Source organism: Theropithecus gelada, chromosome 12, assembly GCF_003255815.1.
Source record: "Theropithecus gelada isolate Dixy chromosome 12, Tgel_1.0, whole genome shotgun sequence".
Taxonomy (NCBI): domain Eukaryota; kingdom Metazoa; phylum Chordata; class Mammalia; order Primates; family Cercopithecidae; genus Theropithecus; species Theropithecus gelada.
The window spans coordinates 35703372-35722910 of NC_037680.1; the positions used below are offsets into that span (position 1 = coordinate 35703372).

The window sequence follows — 19539 nt, forward strand, 5'->3', positions numbered from 1 at the left end:
GGCTCAAGCAATTCTCTCTGCCTGGAACACTCTTCCCTAGACCTTTACCCAGGTTAATGTTCAGCTCAGCTTATAGCCTCAGCTGATGGATCCAGAAACTCTGTGGGAGTTTATCACTCAGAAAATCTAAATGCTCTTAAGGTGTATCCGCGTAGTACACTGTCAATACCCCTCTCAAAGCAGTTAACACATTATGTTTTCTTTTTGCAAATCCTCCTCAGTGAGACTGTAAATTGAAATGGGACGTTCAGTGCCTTATTTGTCTTTGATTAAAAATACCTAGAACTACAGAAATAGTAATTGGTGTTTGAGGAATGCATTATTTTCACTAAACCTGACAACACTTTTAAAGGCATGAAGTGCTGTACAAATGTAACACAGTATGTTAACAGAATGAAACAGAATACCTGAAATTAAAAATCTGCATATCTCTTTGGAGAATTCTCAAGTAATTATATTAAAAAAAAACTTTTTAAAATTAAGTCTTAGTGTCTTTTATGTATAGACATTCTATGAAATATTTATATAACCATCACAAAAATCTTTATGGGACACAGATTGTAATATTTGTTTTTCAGATGAAGAAACTGAGGCAAGTAAATGTCAAAACTGAATTCAAAGCCAAATCCATCTGACTCCAAATTCTGTTTTTAAAACTATGTTATGCAGTTCTAGTTGTCTTAAAATCAACCTAAATTTGATTACCTCATCTTCACAGATATCAGTCTTTTTCCCTTTTTTGTCTTCTTTATCTTCCTCGTCCTCATCATCTTCATCACCTTGGTCATCACTGTCATCATCATCGTCGTCGTCATAATCACTGTCTCCTCCCTTCCTTCTTCGCTTGCGTCCTGGAGTGGGTGTGCCCAAGGGATGCTGCTCTTCTCCAAGATCAATGCCACTTGAAGTGTCTCTTTTGCCTGTTTTCTTAGCATGAATGATTCTGAGCCTTTAAATATTACGAAAAGTGATGACATGGAAAAAAAGACTTCTCAATATACTTTTAAAAGAGCAAAACATGAGTTGTATGCAAAAATACCTTATGGCATTTCTTTTGTGTTAAGCAATATACCAATGTTAAAAAAATCAGAATTAGGAAACCTAAGAAATGTTTCCATAAATTACAGGATGCATTAACTTTCAAGAGTTATTCTGGATATCTCTTTGGAATTAGACTCATTAAAAAAAATGATGAAAACTGAAAAGAAGAATTCTAACAACGGTTGAGTAATAATTTCTGATCCCATACTAACTGACTGAATAAATTTCAATTCAAATTACTACAAAGAAACGAACCTCTTAACATAGGAGTAATTTCTGCATGATATTTTCTGGCAGGAAGATAATTAAGTTTTAATGTTGAATAAGTTTAGTTAGATTCCGTAAAAGCAAATATTAATTAGAAAGCACTTAAGAAAGAAAGTTACAGTTCCAAACATTCTATTTGTGATAAAAGCAACTTAATAGCAACCATAATCTTAGAAAATGTAATTGCTTGACTTGTTTAAAAGAAAAAAGAGAAAATGACTTTCTTCTAAGTATGAAGAATATAAGCTCAATGAATCTCATTATATCTTTTGTCCACTGCAAATTCTGCCCCTGAGTTTTATTAATTTTATATCCCATCTAAATTGAGCATTATCTATTCTTTAGACAATAAAAGTTTAAATTCTATCTTTGCAATTCATATGCTTTACTGGGAATTTGTATAAAAAGAAAACAGTATATTAACTTTAATAAAATAGGACTTACTTGCGGAGTTTACCTTCTACCACCCATTTATCTCTCCTCAAGTTTGACATATAATCAATGTTCTTGTCGATTTCACTGCCAATGCAAGAATTTATTAAAAAATATAAATTAATCAATTTATGCAATGCACTAATTTGATATGCAATAAATTTGATATGTAAATTAATGCATTTTTGAGTAAATAAAAATGATACAATTGCCCTCATGCATATACACGTTCATATATATATGTGTTTATATATGTATACACATATGTTGAAAAGTGGTAACTTCTCCAATGGATACAACATTAGTATTAGAAAATTCACTGTGGTTTCTATCTTAAACCAAGAAAGAAACTATGCACCAATTGCCTTAGAAAGCCAGCATTCCAAGTTTTGTTGCATGTATTTAAGATGTGATAATTTCCAAAATCAAAGCAGGATACCAGAACACACATGGATATTTACATAAGTGCACATACATACATATGCATATACACTATCTAAGTGTATATGTATAAACAACCAAACAGAAACTAAGAATATTATGATATCTGGTAAAGTCAAATGGGGTGCTTTTTCTTTCTAAGGTAAAAACTGTAGTGTACCATTTTCACTGAATTTGGGTGTATGTGTTTTGAATAAGTGCCACTCAGCATTACTATTTGTTACCATGCTCATGCTTAAATGAACTTATTCTTCCATAAAATTGTAAGATGTGAATATTATTATGTTTTTTGGGATGACTGTCAGTGAATAGCGGAAACAAACAAAAAATTACACTAATACAATATCATAGCTAAGATAGGCACAGAAAATTTAAAATTTCTACACTCGTAGAAATGCATGACTCTGAATATTTGGATTGATCCTTTTTCTAGAAAGGTGAAGGCCTAAAAGTTGTTAAAAATTTGTAAAATAATGAATAACAAGGACAAGATGAACATGAATTTGTTCAGAAATCTTGAATACTAGTGTACATGTTGGTGTTAATATTTTATTAGTAACAAGTGCTAGAGTGAGAACTCTGACTTTTAAATAAGACCAAGTACTTTAAAAAAAGTATAAATTAATACAGTGATAAATGAATACTCTATGGTTCTATTAGCATACAACAAAATAAAAAGTGGCTACATAATTCTATGAATGGAAAATCAGGTAAAGCAAAATCAGGTAGTCATCTGTTCTTAAAAAATGTGAAGGAAAAAAAAATTCCATATTCTTGTGGTGGTACCACATTCTGGTACCACAGCAAGTAAAAATATAAAAGAAGTTATGTATAAAGAATTAACAAAATTATTAAACAAAACAGGTGACAAAGACCATGTATTACAGACACACAGTATGACCCAAATTTTTTTTCAATACACTACAAAGAAATACATGAAAATATTGTTAGTGGCCATCTCTAAATATTGAGATAAGTACAATTTTAATTATCTTCTTTATGCTAGTCTGTAACTTTCCAATTTTCTATAATCAATTTGTATTACTTTGTGATTAGAAAAATTCAAAATGGAAAAAAACACGGATAAGCCTGAGCATATGCTCACCTGACCACACTCTTGCTGCATGCCAGTTCATTGATCAGGAAAGCCAGAACTGAAGCTTTCTGTGCTGGAGTGTGAGCCTGAAAAGCTTTGGTCTTCAGACTTTCAGTAAGCTCAGTTTGTCCACAGTGGGCTTCCATAAATATCTGTAAAATCTCGGAAACATTGTCTCGATTCACACCAACATTCAGCAAATGTTCTCCAAGAGCTGTTTTAGCCTATAAAAGTTTGGCATTTTTATCAGTATTGCTCATAACCATTTATACCATAAAAACAGTAAGATTAAAAATCCTCATATTATTTAATTTAGATATTACTGACAAGAGCTTTATTCACTTTTTTTAAATGAAAGAGACACAAAAATAGTCAATAGAAAACAGACAAATATTCAAGTACTTGTATCTTTCTTTTCCCACTTCAAATCCTTGGTTCCAAGTCAGGCAGGGAGAAGAGTATGCAAATTCATGGGTAGCAGAAGTTTTAAACTACCTATCAAGTCTTCCATGACTACAAAGGCAACACTAACCTTTCCCTAGGTTTTATCCGGACATTTTATCAGGAATGACAGAGTGGGGAGGTTAAAAAACAGTATTGTGTTTTCTACCTTTAAGGTGTCATAGGTTTTACTGGCTAGGGAAAATAAATAGGGAAACACTGAGGGAGATAGAAGAAAAACAGGTGCATCTGGGAGGTTCTCTCTCCACAATATTATCTAGAGCAAAGCTCTGTGGAATGTGTACTGTATTTGGAATTAAGATAAATGTGAACTAATTGAGCATCCACTGAGCAGCACAGGGTCTTAATGTGCTGGTCTATAGGTGCCTTGATTAGCTTCAGTTATTCACAGTGATTGAGAGAGAACAAGGTATAATATCAGAAGGCACATACAAGTTCTAGTTGCCTTATGAATTATCAATTCTGTTGTTGATGAATATTGCTTAAGTATTGCATTAAATTACCTTGGTCTTTGCCTACAGCTAGAGAAAAAAAGAGTAACTTGAGAATGGTCTATATTCCTTAAGCTCTATAACCAGCTTTTCTTTGTATGAAGTGTAACCTGACACGAATCTACATTTAACTTTGTGAGACATTATGTGGAAAAATTAGATCAATATACATAACCTTCTGCTAATACGCTAAAGCTATCTACCAATGCACTGACAGTACAAATTTAAAACATTTTATATTTTGTTTTTTTTTACCTTGTATCCTGTTATTAGACCTGGATCACATACAGCAGCTGAGAGGAGCCTCACAAGCAAGTCTTGTACTTCACCCATGCTGTCCCCTATATTTAGCAATCCCTCTTGAAGAACACTCAGGTTTGGAACATCAATATTCACATCAAAGCCCAAAACTTTACCAAAGTTTCGTAAGAACTGCACCACCATGAGACAGTCTGAAAATGTACTTCCAGAGAGAACAAGTCCTGGAATACGAGGCAACTCTGGCAAAGGCTGAAAATAAAATAAAATATAAATAAAATAAAAATAGCTTAATTTTCTAAAAGCCATGATTTCATATCTTCTAAAGTAAAATAAGCTGCTACCTTTTTTTTCCCTCTTGTATTGTACCAGTAGCTTCCTTTGGGATGCTAAATTCTCTGGGGGCATTTCTGTAACCCCCATGGAACTAAGCATAGTGTCTTGGAGTATCATCATACAAGTAAGCAACCATTAACAAATTTTGGTTGAACTCAATTATGGACTTAGATTTTTGCAAAAGAGACATTAATTTTAATCAGCTTGCATAGTCAATCAACTGACATATCCATATTAACAAAAACATGGATTATAAAACTAGAGCAAAAATTAAATAAAATATAAACATTTTGTAAGTACTTAACCATGGACATACTTATAGGGGCATGTGTACCAATTTCTTCTAATGATGATGACATTTAAAAATCACACTTTTTTCTGTAGCTTAGAAACTAACAGCATGCATCTGTGGGCTCTATGGTTGGAGAAAGTGGTATCATCTATGGCTAATGAATGCAGATAAATAACTAGGTCCACATAACTAGAAGCCATGACCCTGTACATAAACCCAGTTATAATGCAACTAAAGGTCTTTAGGTTTCCCTGTATTTAGGCAAGTATCAGCTTCAGTATTAAAATTAGCTATCTCTGTTGCTATTTCTCAAATATGCTCACATATTAACATTTTAATGACTTAATTGCAGTACCAGTTGTCATCAACATTTTAAAAATTCAATAAATAGGTAATCTAAATTAAAAATATTTTGCCCGTTAATGAGAGCCTTAAAAAGTACTTGATATTTTAACTGGAAAAAAAGTGACATAAATATTTCTATTTAACTGAATTGGTCCTTGTTCAAAAATATTTCTCCACCCTGCATTTATTGAGGTAACCAGTTGAGACTTTTTCTGTTAATACTGTGTGGAAACACAAAACTATAGATAATAGCTCATCTCATACAAATATTTTATATTCTTCTTGAAAACCCGTTAATTCTCATTCTCCCTTTTTCTTGAACCACATGAAACATACACATTTCTAGGCAATTCTGAAAATTTATATAACAAAGCTGAGCTAATAAAATATGGCTTAAAATGAACTTACATATTTGATATAGTACATATGAATTTAAATGAAAATAAAAGATACAAGAAAATGAAGCTCACTTAGGATTTAAAAAGCTTGATCACTATGAGCTTATTAAATGTGTTAACTAATTTACATACCCATTCTCTGCTTAGGAAAATTTAAACATTCAAATGACTAAAACTAGTAAGTACACTCTCATTTTTATTTAGAAGCATTTATGCTAAGTAAACAAATAGCATATTAATATAGTTCAATCCATTTTAGTGTACTAAAAGTTTGCTTTAAGCACTTTAGAAAAGAGCTTACATAAATCAAGAGATAACCATTATTTGCATATCATTTGAATATTGCATATAAGTAAATACATATCCTGCTAAGGAAGTATAATAATATAGAGATGAAATGCATTATTGATATTTTTCTAGAAGTACCATCTTCTTAATTATAGTCAAAACATAATTGATTTTTACTCAAAAATGTATGAAAATATGCTGGTTGCCAAGATTACAGCAATCTTTCTAAATTTATACTTTTATGTATTTCAGCAACATTACACATCTGTGAAGCACTATGGAAGACAAAACACATATGAGGTACTTTCGTTGGACACAGTTTCTTGGCTTTCAGGATGATAAACAGTATAGGCTCTGGAGTTTAACAAACCGGAGTTTGAATCCAAATTGCCATTTATTAGTTGTGTAATCTTGGGCAAGTTCCTTAACCTCTTTGTGTCTCAGTTTTCTCATATGTGAATGGGAAGAAATACTAACTCCACAGGATTATATTGAAGATTAAATAAGAAAATTCAAATATGTGCTTAGCATAGTCCTAGCATGCAGTAAACATGTTCAATAAAGGTTTGTCACCTAAAGCACTGAAGGAGGTCATAGATTATAAATCTGAATTTATTTAAATATCTATAGGGGTGTGGGGACGAGTTAAGATTTTTCTGTGCCTGGAATCCCAGCACTTTGGGAGGTTGAAGTGGCTGGATCACTTGAGCCCAGGAGTTCAAGACCAGCCTGGGCAACAGAAGAGCCTATCTCTACAAAAAATTAAAATAACAAACCCCAAAAAACTAGCCAAGAATGGTGGCAAGTGCCTGTGGTCTCAGCAACTCAGAAGACTGAGATGAGAGGGCCACTTGAGGCTGGGAATGAGAAGTTGAGGCTTCAGTAAGCTATAATCCTGCCACTGCCCTCCCTCCAGCCTAAATGACAGAGTAAGACCCTGTCTGAAAACAACCAGCCAACCAACCAATCAACCAACCAACCAACCAACCAACCAACCAGACAAACAAACAAAAAAACTGCCATTACCAGCACAAGAGCTCCAGAGAGGTTTACTGGTAGCTATCTAGGAAAGGCAAATTGACCTAGAGTTGGAAATTTACTGCTATAGTTAAAAATGAAAGGCTTTCACAGTAGCAGCTCTGGCAAAGAAATCAGGTAAGAAAACTGGAAAAATTAAACTTATAAATGGAAATGGTATACATGACGTATAAATTACCTTTTGGTCCGCTAAGCACATGTCTTCATTAGGCTTCTTTAGTTCCTTCGCCATTTCTAATTCTAATCTTCGTTGCTCTAGTTTACGCTCTTTATTTAATCTTTTCTCATCACGTTTTTCTTGCTTCAACCGTTCTTTTTCCTTAAAAAGAAAATCATGTACACATATTCTTCTTAATCATTATATATGTTGGAATAAACTTAGAATTATGTAGCAACAATGAATTACTTTGCTTTTCATTAATCTTACTCTCTAATTTTCAAAATAATCTTATGACTGTATATATTTAATATATTAGATTCAACCTAGACTATTTTGTTACTCAAAATTTGTTCAATCATTTGCCAAGTTATAAGAATAAAATACTTATTAATAAAAGCAGATACATAAAATGCACATGGGCAACTACATATCTTATTAAATAGTTATTAGTACAAATTTTAGTGCGGCTCCAGGAAGCATATGATTTACAGTAGGAAAATGGAAGTACACGTTTGAATGTGCAAAAGCAGTTCTTTCAAAGTGAATTAGCTAGTCTTAAGATAGCACCTGTGATGAAAGAAAAATATTATTCACCACCATAAACACCACTTAAGAGAGGCAATGTCAAAAGCATTAAAAATGTTCTGGTAATGGCAACAATATGGAAATAACTGACTTGTCAGTCTGTTGTAGGGAATGACTTTTTGTTGGAGGAAGTGATTTTCTATTATAATACCGTTATCATTACTTTTTCATTCTATCTCAAGTATAGCTCTCATTTATTTAGAGGAGAAATAACAGTAGAATCATCAGTCAGTTCTAACCTATTACCGCACATGTGCCACACATTGCTAATTGGTTTACTTTTGTAAGGCTCATTATATCTCTTCCTTGATTAAAAGTCTTTCGATTTTCTTTTTTTTTTTTTTTTTCTTTTGAGACGGAGTCTCGCTCTGTTGCCCAGGCTGGATGCTGGAATGCAGTGGGGCGATCTCGGCTCACTGCAACCTCCGCCTCCTGGGTTCATGCCATTCTCCTGCCTCAGCCTCCCGAGTAGCTGGGACTACCGGTGCCTGCCACCATGCCCGGCTAATTTTTTGTATTTTTCAGTAGAGACGGGGTTTCACCGTGTTAGCCAGGATTGGTCTCGATCTCCTGACCTTGTGGTGCACCCACCTCGGCCTCCCAAAGTGCTGGGATTACAGGCGTGAGCCGCCGTGCCTGGCCGTCTTTCGATTTTCTATCAAAATAAGGTCTAAGTCTTTACTTTTGAATTCCGGACTCTTCTTTTCTAATCTTACCTCTCATATTTTTTTCTGTGTAGGTTTAGAATTTCCTATTCCTGATGAACATTTATTTCCTTAGCTGCTTATATTGGTTCACTCCAATCAAGAAGTTCATTTTTCCCATCTTGCATATTTAAATCTTAAACACTACCAATTTCTATTACATTTCATAGCTCCTAACTCTGATTTTAACACAGCACTCATTGCTTTCTGTACTATATTACTATTTTTGCCCATATTCTAATTATCTCCATTTCGATTGTCACTGGTAAGTGAGCACCCTGACTGCTGCTGGAGGGAATGGCCAAGAGGGAGAAAGAGAGGAGTGGGAAAGAACATGGGACCAGAGAGTAGAGAAAGCACAGTGTGTTTGAAAAATTGTTAGCAGTTTCAAAACTGGAGTGTAGGTTGTGAGTTGAATAGTTGCTGAATATTATGATAGTCAGAGGGCCAGATCATAAGGGACGTCTTATATGACATGCACAAGTTACTATTCATTTTTATACTGCCTCTGAATTTCTGGGTTATTGATGCATGCAGACATTCTGGGAGGACAAACTATAAGGAAACTTATGAGATTGTTGACACCAGCAAAGTTTTATAATTAATTTTACCAATTATAAACCAAAAAGCAGTTTCTGAGGTTTTGATTTTCAAATCAAATTATTAGGTAATAGCCTGAAGTACTATTATTACTAGCCCTTACAAAAGGGCAGCAGAGTCACTGGTAGAATAATTTTTTTCCCCCTAGAATTGAAATTTCGATTCTTAAACACATGAACTGTTGCTCTAATAACTTTCCAAAGAAGGGAAGATTTAAGTTTTTGGTTCCTTACCAGAGTAATGAATTAGGATCACTAATAGAAAAAAGCATATTAAATATCTCTTACTGATTTGAAAGTAGATACTGTATAATTTTCTGCTGCACTCATATGCCACATGATGTTTGTCAATAAAGAATTGCATGTACTACAGTGTCTATGCCACATAGCCCAGGGTAGCAGTCTATACCATCTAAGGTTTGGGTACGTCACTCTATGATGTCTGCACAATAATGAAATTGATTAATGACACTCTTCTCAGAATGTATTGTCATCATTAAGTGATACATGGCTTTACATAGAGCTAACTCAGATCTCTTAATGATGTCCATAACAGCAATTATAAACATAATAATTGAGATTACTAGTTACTAGTTGTTAAAAATAGTTACTATTACTTTTTAAAAAGTGTGACACTGATGCTCTTTTCACTGTGTCAACTTCCCATTGGTAGCAATCTTGGAGGTACATACATACTCAATAGACACACAGGCAACAAGCTAGAGTGCACGGAATGCCATAAGTATGGATTATATGCTTGGAGTATCAATTTTAGCTGGTGATATGCAATACCTTTTTCCAACTGAAAAAGTATAATATGGAATAGAATGCAAAAGTCACATCGATATTTATGATAAAATGGAGATTTCCAAAAAAATTATAGAAATCATTGTGACCTTTATCAGCTAAAGACAAGCATTTATTACTGTCTACTATCAGGCATACTTTAATGGAAATGTGGAGTCTCTCAATTCAGTATGAATTGTATAGAACTAATATAAATTCTGTGGTTATGGTACAAGTTTACTCTTAAAGAGCCAGAACTTCCAAGGTCCCCTCAATCACCAACTAATATTTATAATGACGTATAAAGCCAGTCACAATCTAGCCCCACACAAGTGCTAGTCTCACATCTCACGATTCACAGTGGATTTCCCATGTTCCAGCCACACTGTGTGACACACCTGTGTGGAGAAGACAGTGTAGCCCCTTTGAAGCTACTGCTTGGATGAATAATGACGATGAAGCAACAACAAAGCCAAGATGGGCATGTACACGAGGTTAAAATGGCTAATACCCTCTTTGTACCCCACCCCCAGGTCTTGTTTAGTCACAGTACTATACCTCTGTATATGCCATTCCTAGTGTCTAGAATACCTAGTTCCTTCACAAGAAGTCTGTATAAAGCCTGTTTTTTTTTTTTTTTTTAATTTTTAAATTGTTCCCACTTTTTAAAATCGTTCCCACAACTACTTTAGACATGGTAGTACTTCTTGTTTTTGAGCTTCCATATAACTTATTACAGCATTTGTTGCACTGTGTAGCAATTATTTCTTTAAAGTTGATCTCTCTCACTCAAGTATAAGCCTCTTCTAGAGGGCAGAGGAACTTATTCACCTGTTTCTTCACGGACCTATTCAATTCCCCCCTGGACACCTGGAAAAAGTTTTTAATTATTTTATCTTTCTCTTTGACTCTTGAGCCTGTATCAGTCCAACTTTCCTCTCCCACTGGTCTCCACAGTCTAAGTATTGTTCTTACTTCTTATTACAGTAGTGATATGACTGTAATAGATACGTTTGATATACCATGGCATATAAAAATTATTTGAGCATTTATAACTTTGCTGAATAATTAATTCTTCAAATGACATAAACTAAAATTATGGTAACATTTTGAACTGGTTATTAAATGAATTCAATAGGCAATTTCTTCTTCACTTTTAATATTTTACTCTGTGGGCAAACATAATTGCTGTCTTCCATTTTCAGTTAAGAGTATTTAGAAACCTTGAATCCAAAAGTGGAATTAAATACATTTATTAAGAATATTTAGATTACGTTTAGAAATTTAAAAATTATCTAAAGTATATTTTTCTAACACCTACTTCAACATTATTAATTTCTTAGCCATATAGCATGTACTGTGATTTGATATGCTTGCAAATAGATACCCCTCCCATAAAAATTAAACAGATTTATTACCCAATAATTTTGCCAAAAGCTAAAGTTTAAAGTAGCAGCACTACTTAGGCCAAAAATGAAGGCATGTAAATTTGTATAGTACTCTTGCTCCTAGCGGAAGAGTAATCTATTTATCTACTTTTTACCTTAGCCTTTTCTTGACAAAGTAAGCTGCCTTATTATGAACCTATATCTAATTTCTATAACATTATATTTTGTTGCTCTGCCAAATAATAGGATTTTACAATGGAATTTTGTGATTTTCCCAAGGTCAGTTCATAACAGACTTCTGATTTGCCAGAGATAAGACATATTAAACCTATCCTAATATGAAAAGAAAGTTAAAACATATTTTATGTTAATATTGGTAAAACCGCAGGACAGTAACTTAGACTGTCTACCAATGACTACAAAATGTAGCTCTGGATTTTAGATTAACTATAAAGAATTCCAAGCGATGGGTTTGGTGGCTCACGCCTGTAATCCCAGCACTTAGGGAAGCCGAGGCGGGTGGATCACCTGAGGTCCGGAGTTTGAGATCAGCCTGGCCAACACGGTGAAATGCTGTCTCTACTAAAAATACAAAAATTAGCTGGGTGTGGTCATGGGCGCCTGTAATCCCAGCTGCTTGGGAGGCTGAGACAAGAGAATTGCTTGAACCTGGGAGGTGGAGGTTGTAGTGAGCTGAGACTGCACCGCTGCACTCCAGCCTGGGCAACAAAGAGCGAAACTCCATCTCAAAGTAATAATAATAATAATAATAATAATAATTTATTTTTATTTTTATTTTTATTATTACAAGCAAAGCAGCATGCATCATCCTAATTTTTTTTTCTTTTTCCCTCTATCCCCACCCAGTTTTCCAGATACAGAAATTCTTGAAATAAATATGGGCTCTTGGGTTATAAGTCATTTATAATAAAATATCTTTTTTATCATCGTAATTATATATTCTATGAAGAAATATAATATTATATAATGGGATCTTTTTGTATCAAAATCTTACTAATATCTTAGTTAAGAAGTCAGTCAAAATTTCATTTCAAAGTTGAAACATCTGTTGATAGCAAATGCATTAAATTTAGATTATCCTAAAGAGTCTGGTTTCACATAGGGTGAAAATTTAAAAATCAATTTTTTATTTACATGAAAAGATTATTTTAGGGACTCTAAAACATAAATCAAAGGATTTCCACAATTCAATAGCACAATAACAAATACAAGAATAAATTTATTCTATTTTAGAATTATTTAAGTTAAAAATCCAAACAAGAAATGTAGTAGAATGGCCCATTAGTGTGAAGTTTATAACTTATAGATTGCAAAACAGGCCATTTTGAAGAGATCATGTTGCACAGAGACTTATGGTTTTCGCATTTGATGATTCTACCGGGTCTCCTAGGTGTTTGTTCTAGGCATAATCAGAAGAAAACATTTCATTTGACAGAAATCTGTACTCCAATTTAAAAGACAAAAATATAGTTTAAGAGACACAGGTTTACCTCAGGGTACAGGAAGGATAAAAGTGTAAATAAGATTAATAACACAAGCCATTTATAGATGACAGATGTAAAGAACAAAAATGACACTGCTTTATGGGCCAATATTGACTGTGAGTATTTCAGGTAATTTTTTAAAAAAGGCCTATTATTTTTACATTTTAATTTATATTTATAAATTATAAAAATTAAAGGAAAAAATCATGAAGCACATGATTCCAGAAACCCTAAAGATACTTCTTATACTTTATAGATACAAAATACTTAAAAAGAATAAAACTTTCTACTTATCACATGTTCTTACAAAAATATTACATGAAAAATTCTGTACTTATTTATTTGTATTTTTTCCCATCACTTTGGGCATTTATCATTTCTTTGTGTTACAAACATTCCAATTATACTCTTTTAGTTATTTTAAAATATACAATGAATCACTGTTGACTGTAATCACCTTGTTGTGCTATCAAATACTAGATCTTATTAATTTTATCTAATATATTCTTGTACCCATTAACCATTCTCTCTCCCCCCAACACCCCACTACCCACCCTTCCCAGCCTCTAGTAACCATCATTCTACTCTCTATATTCCTGCATTGTTTGTTTGTTTTTGAGACGGAGTCTTGCTCTGTCACCCAGGCTGGAGTGCAGTGGCGCAAGCTTGGCTCACTGTAACCTCCACCTCTCGGGTTCAAGCGATTCTCCTGCCTCAGTCTCCCAAGTAGCTGGGGCTACAGGAGTCTGCCACCATGCCCGGCTAATTTTTGTATTTTTTAGTAGAGATGGGATTTTGCCATCTTGGCCAGGCTGGTCTTGAACTCCTGACCTCATGATTCACCCACCTTGGCCTCCCAAAGTGCTGGGAAAACAGGCGTGAGCCACTGTGCCCGGCCATATTCATTGTTTTAATTTTTAGCTCCCACAAATAAATGAGAACATGTGAATTTTGTTTTTCTTTGCCTGGCTTCTTCTACTCTAGTTCCATCTGTGTTGTTGAAAATGACAGGATCTCATTCTTTTTTTTGGCTGAATAGTACTCCATTGTGTATATGTACCACATTTTCTTTATTCAACTGTTGATGGACACAGGTTGCTTCCAAATCTTGGCTATTGTGAACAGTGCTACAATAAACATGTGAGTACAGGTTATCTCTTTGATATACTAATTTCCTTTCTTTTGGGTATATACCTAGGAGTGGGATTGCTGGATCATATGGTAGTTCCATTTTGAGTTTTCTGAGGAACCTCCATACTGTTTTCCATAGTGGCTGCACTTATTTACAGTCCCACCAACAGCATATGAAGGTTCTCTTTTCTCCACATGCTTGCCAGTATTCGTCATTGCCTGTCTTCTGTATAAAAGCCACTTTCACTAGGGTGAGATGATGTCTCAATATAGTTTTCATATCCTTTTCTTGATGATCAATGATGTTGAGCATCTTTTCATACACTCCCTTGCCATTTGTATGCGTTCTTTTGAGAGATGTCTATTCAGATCTTTTGCCCACTTTTAACTTGGATTATCAGATTTTTTCCTATTGAGTTGTTTGAGCTCCTTACGTATTCTGGTTATTCTGTACTTACTTAGATAAACTATCTTAAATATTATGTAGGATAGCTACTATTACATAAATGTCTCCTAAATTAAAATTGACATTGTTAATAATTCTAGAGTTACAGATTTTAATAAGTATAAAAACAACTCTTTCCAAGGTCTACTTTTTTACATGACATTTAACATTCCACATTTTTTTCTTTTTTTTTTTAGACAGAGTCTCACTCTGTCACCCACACTGGAGTGCCGTGGTGCAATCTTGGCTCACTGCAACCTCCGCCTCCTGGGTTCAAGCAATTCTCCTGCTTCAGCCTCCCAAGTAGCTGGGACTACAGGTGCACGCTGTCACGCCCGGCTAATTTTTCGTATTTTAGTAGAGACGGGGTTTCACTGTGTTGCCTAGGCTGGTCTTGAACTCCTGAGCTCAGGCAATCTGCCCACCTAGGCCTACCAAAGTGCTGGGATTACAGGTGTGAGCCACCACACCCAGCCCCTGAATTTTTAAAATTTAATTAAAAAAATTTTTTTATCTTTCCTATGGTGCTAAACGTTAAATTGTTTATATAGAATAATTTAATATTTGTTTATAAAGACAATTTTAAAATTGAAATAAAGTACATTTGCATAAGTATTGTTTAAGTATCTTTACTATTTTGTCAACTAAAAATGTGTTTGCTTAAAAACTGTCTACATGTGCAATTTTGCTTTTTTTGTTTTTACCAAATAATGACTGGTGTAAATATATAATTATGAAATATTCTTTATTACTTGAATCATTATGCATTTTTTTCTGCTTTCTAATTGTTTATTACATGACTTCTGAAACCTGAAACTTTCTTCCATTTTATGGCTTTGTCTCCTAAAGTGCTGACATAGTCACTCTGTGATAGATACACGTTTAACAACTTTTTGCAGTTTATTGATCATTGGGGAGACATGCAGAAGACTGTGTTAAAATTACTATGGTTGATTATTTAGTTAATATGAGCAAATTGATTATAAATTTGTGACTGGTATAGTTTGAAGTTTTCATAATGGAAACTGAAGATTTTGAGTTAAATGTTACTTTCTCATGTTGCTTAAACCAACCTTGTTTCTACGGATTAGTAATAATGAAAGCAGATGTATTTCATATTAAATTATATTAGAAAATAAGCTTTTTGTATTCATGAGGCTAAAGACTATTTCTTACATTATGAAAATATTTATGAACTATGATGATATACTAATGGCCCTTTAATGTTAATATAATAATAAGGAGATAATTTATATAAATCTGAGAATTTTTTTACTAATTATAAATTTGTGTAATGGAAAAACTATAAAAATTAGATTTCACAACTAGAAAACCAAGAGAAATTTGAGAGCTTTTTAGTGAAAAATATACTAAAGTAGTACTAAATCCAAAAGATCAGTGTAGTGTACACAAAGAATCACACAAGCGGTGTTTTTGTTACCTCCTTTGATAGGTGTGGGGAGTTTCTTCGAATAATTTCAGGTAATATAGGAGATTTTTAATCAACATGGTGAAATCAATTTGTTTTTTAAACTTCATTACTCATTAAACACTATTCATAACATTTTCATTTTAATCCTAGTTTTCTTTCTTTACAATAGAATAATTAAAGATTTAAAGGTATGAATATTTATAATCAGGGTTATGCACAAGCCAATTCAGAATTTTGAACTGTTCTTGCCTAAGTATCATTTGGCCTTCATTTTATAATAAAGTTTGTTCTTTAAATAGGTAATAACAGAAAATTATTACAGATTTGGGCTATCAGGAGGTAATGGGTGGCAGAATATAAAGCCACAATGTGCCCATTGTTGACATTCCATGAGTTACATCTTGTGCATGTTAAGTAATAATGAGGAAATGGGCAAGTACATATAGGAATGCTTTGTTAATACTGAGGTTTAAGTAAAAGACTGGGCGAAAGTTTTGATCGTTGTTAAAAATAGGTCTTTTATTGCCTAACCACTTATACTGTTCATTTTATCTCTCTGATATGATTGCTGCATCTTGAATATTTTGTTTTTCCCACAGTATCTAATTTAATCTTGGGCACATACTAGTAGTTTGAAAGATTAACAGTTGATCACAGATCTATGGGCACCACTCATTAGAGCAGTGGTCCCCAACCTTTTTGGCACCAGAGACCAGTTTCATGGAAGACAATTTTTCCACAGACACAGGGGTGGGGTGGTGGGGAGGATGGTTTCAGGATGAAACTGTTCCACCTCAGATCATCGTTAGATTCTCATTAGGAGCATGCAACCTAGATCCCTCGCATGTGCAGTTCACAATAGAGTTCACGCTTCTATGAGAATCTGATCCTGCCACTGATCTGGGAGGAGGTAAGGCTCTGGCATCCAGCTCAGGTGGAGGTACTGGTCGGAAACCCCGGGGGACCCCCACATTAGAGGAACACAATTCAAAATCAAAATGACTGATAAAATTACCCAGTCCATGAGTCCTGTTCATGGGTCTATGGCAGATGATAACTTTTTTTTTTTTAAAGACAGAGTCTCACTCTGTCACCCAGACTGGAGTGCAGTGGTATGATCTCTGCTCATGGCAACCTCTGCCTCCCAGGTTCAAGTGATTCTCCTGCCTCAACCTCCCGAGTAGCTGGGATTACAGGTGTGTGTCACCAGGCCTGGCTCATTTGTTTTGTGTGTATTTTTTAGTAGAGAGGGATTTCACTACTCCATCAGGCTGGTCTCGAACTCCCGACCTCAGGTGATCCTCCTGCCTCAGCCTCCCAGAAGTGCTGGGATTATAGGTGTGAGCCACTGCACCTGGCCAATAACATTTTAAGAACTCAATTTTATCTACGAAATTTTCTGAAACATTCTGATTGAGTATTATTTGTGGCATATGTTATTGCATTGTTAAATAATAGTTCCTTGAGTGTTTGACTGTAACAAAAGAACATCATCTGGAGAAAAATAAAATAAAAAGAGTTTTCTATCATACAAAGAGAATTACATAGAAAACATAATAATATACTCAAAATTTAATGATTGTTTTGTACTTAATTTGATTTTTTAGTTCTGCCACAATCACTTTAATTTTACCCTATCCATTCATTCATTTACAATTTTCTAGGCACCTCCTATTTACTTGGTTCTAACTGAGGCACTGGCAATACAATGGCATAGACAGACAAGAGTCCTGTTCTCATAGATCTTATATTCTGGGAGGAACTAGCCCACAAACAATAAGATGAGTGAATGGTGTGGGGTGTAAGATAAAGCAAAATTAGGTTTCTGGGAAGGTCTTTTTTTTTTTTTTTTTTTGAGATGGAGTTTTGCTCTTGTTGCCCAGGCTGGAGTGCAATGGCGCAATCTCGGCCACTGCAACCTCCGCCTCTCAGGTTCAAGCGACTCTCCTGCTGGCAAGGCCTTTTTGAAAAGTTAACATTTGATTGATGATTGAACAACAAATAGGAACCATCTGAATATTTGGTGGAAAAACAGCAATAGCACAGACCATTCATTCAGGAATAATAACAAGACAAAAATGACCAGAATATAGTGCATAAGGGACAAATTGTATGAAGTAAAACTGGAGTGAGAGGCAGAGGTCAGTGGGAAAATGCCATGGTGAGGAGTTTGAACTTTGTTGTAATTGCAATGAGAGTCCCCTGGATAGTGTCAGGATATGATCTGGTTTACTTTTTTTTTTTTTTTTTTTTTTGAGACGGAGTCTCGCTCTGTTGCCCAGGCTGGAGTGCAGTGGCGCGATCTCCGCTCACTGCAAGCTCCGCCTCCCAGGTTCACGCCATTCTCCTGCCTCAGCCTCCCGAGTAGCTGGGACAACAGGCGCCACCACCACGCCCGGCTAATTTTTTTTGTATTTTTAGTAGAGATGGGGTTTCACCGTGTTAGCCAGAATGGTCTGGATCTCCTGACCTCATGATCCGCCCGCCTCGGCCTCCCAAAGTGCTGGGATTACAGGCGTGAGCCACCGCGCCCAGCCCTGGTTTACTTTTTGAAAAGATCACTTTAGCTGCTCTGTAGAGAATGTATAGGGAGTGCTGAGGATAGCAATAATGAGAACCGAGAAACCAGGCTCACTCTTTCAGCCATTAGAATTTAAGTAATTAATTTATGTACATATGCATTTATTGGCTTTATTTTGGTTCAATATTTTAACACAGTTGCCTTACCATTTCTTTTCAAAGTACTTATGCTTAATATGTCCAGCCCTATTCACAACTTGTATTGTTCCAATGTAGGTGGGTTAATTTTCCTGCAGCTCTTCTCTATCTGCTACCTGATTTTAGACTTACAAGTACTTCAGATTTGTGGGTGAGTATTCTGTATTCTACTTCCACTTCTTTTCGCTCAGGACAAAGGTAGCTAGGAGAGGAAGAGCTGTACCAGGTATCTGGAATCTCTTTCTCAGTTTTATTGGAAGAACTGTAGCAGATTCACTCTATTTAGTCAAGAGTATATCCTTTTCCTCTTGAGAGGTGCTCTTGAGCTTTGATGGATTCTTAGAATATCTAATTTTAATCAGCTTTATTTATCCTGTGGCTATCACCCTCCATTCAACCCAGATCTTCCTCACCTCTCTGCAGCAGCTTCCCCCACTCTCCCCAGGCCCTAGTGGGCTAATATGAAAAACCAGCGGGAGGGTTCATGTCTTTGAGGCCTTTGGGGTGCCTCTTTCACCTGGATATTCCCTCTCTCAGATGATCTCATTCTTACTATTTTACAGGATCTTCTCTTCTAATGAATCCTAGTATGCCTGAAGATAACGTTTTGGATTATTTTGGTTAGCTTTCCTCCCTGCCAAGAAAAACCAGAATGGCAAGCCCTGGTTCTTTTTATTCCTTCTTATAAAAAAACAAAAAACAGAAAACAAACAAACAGAAAAAAAAAACCAAAAAAACAAAACCCACAATTGGTAGGGAAGAACTTGTCTCTTGAGGAATTTTCTAGGTCTTTTTCCTGAATTACTAATTGCTCCCTCCATTTCCATCTCTCCAGATTGAGGGAATTAGATTCAGTGTTCAGGCTTTTAATTAGTCCCCTTCCCTACTCTTCCCTTCACTG

The 19539-nt window shown here is 34.8% G+C and overlaps 1 protein-coding gene across 4 annotated transcripts in view; it reads right to left on the reverse strand.

The window, feature by feature from the left end:
- The window catches only part of BAZ2B (bromodomain adjacent to zinc finger domain 2B), a 310475-nt gene that overhangs the window by 61691 nt on the left and 229245 nt on the right, over nt 1-19539 (reverse strand). For all 4 annotated transcript variants that reach the window (XM_025405435.1, XM_025405437.1, XM_025405434.1 and 1 more), the window contains 5 exons: nt 7364-7504; nt 4486-4740; nt 3287-3501; nt 1753-1827; nt 706-949 (listed from right to left, as the gene is read on the reverse strand). In XM_025405435.1, coding sequence (XP_025261220.1) covers nt 706-949; nt 1753-1827; nt 3287-3501; nt 4486-4740; nt 7364-7504 — 930 coding nt within the window. The remainder of the gene's footprint in view (nt 1-705; nt 950-1752; nt 1828-3286; nt 3502-4485; nt 4741-7363; nt 7505-19539) is intronic.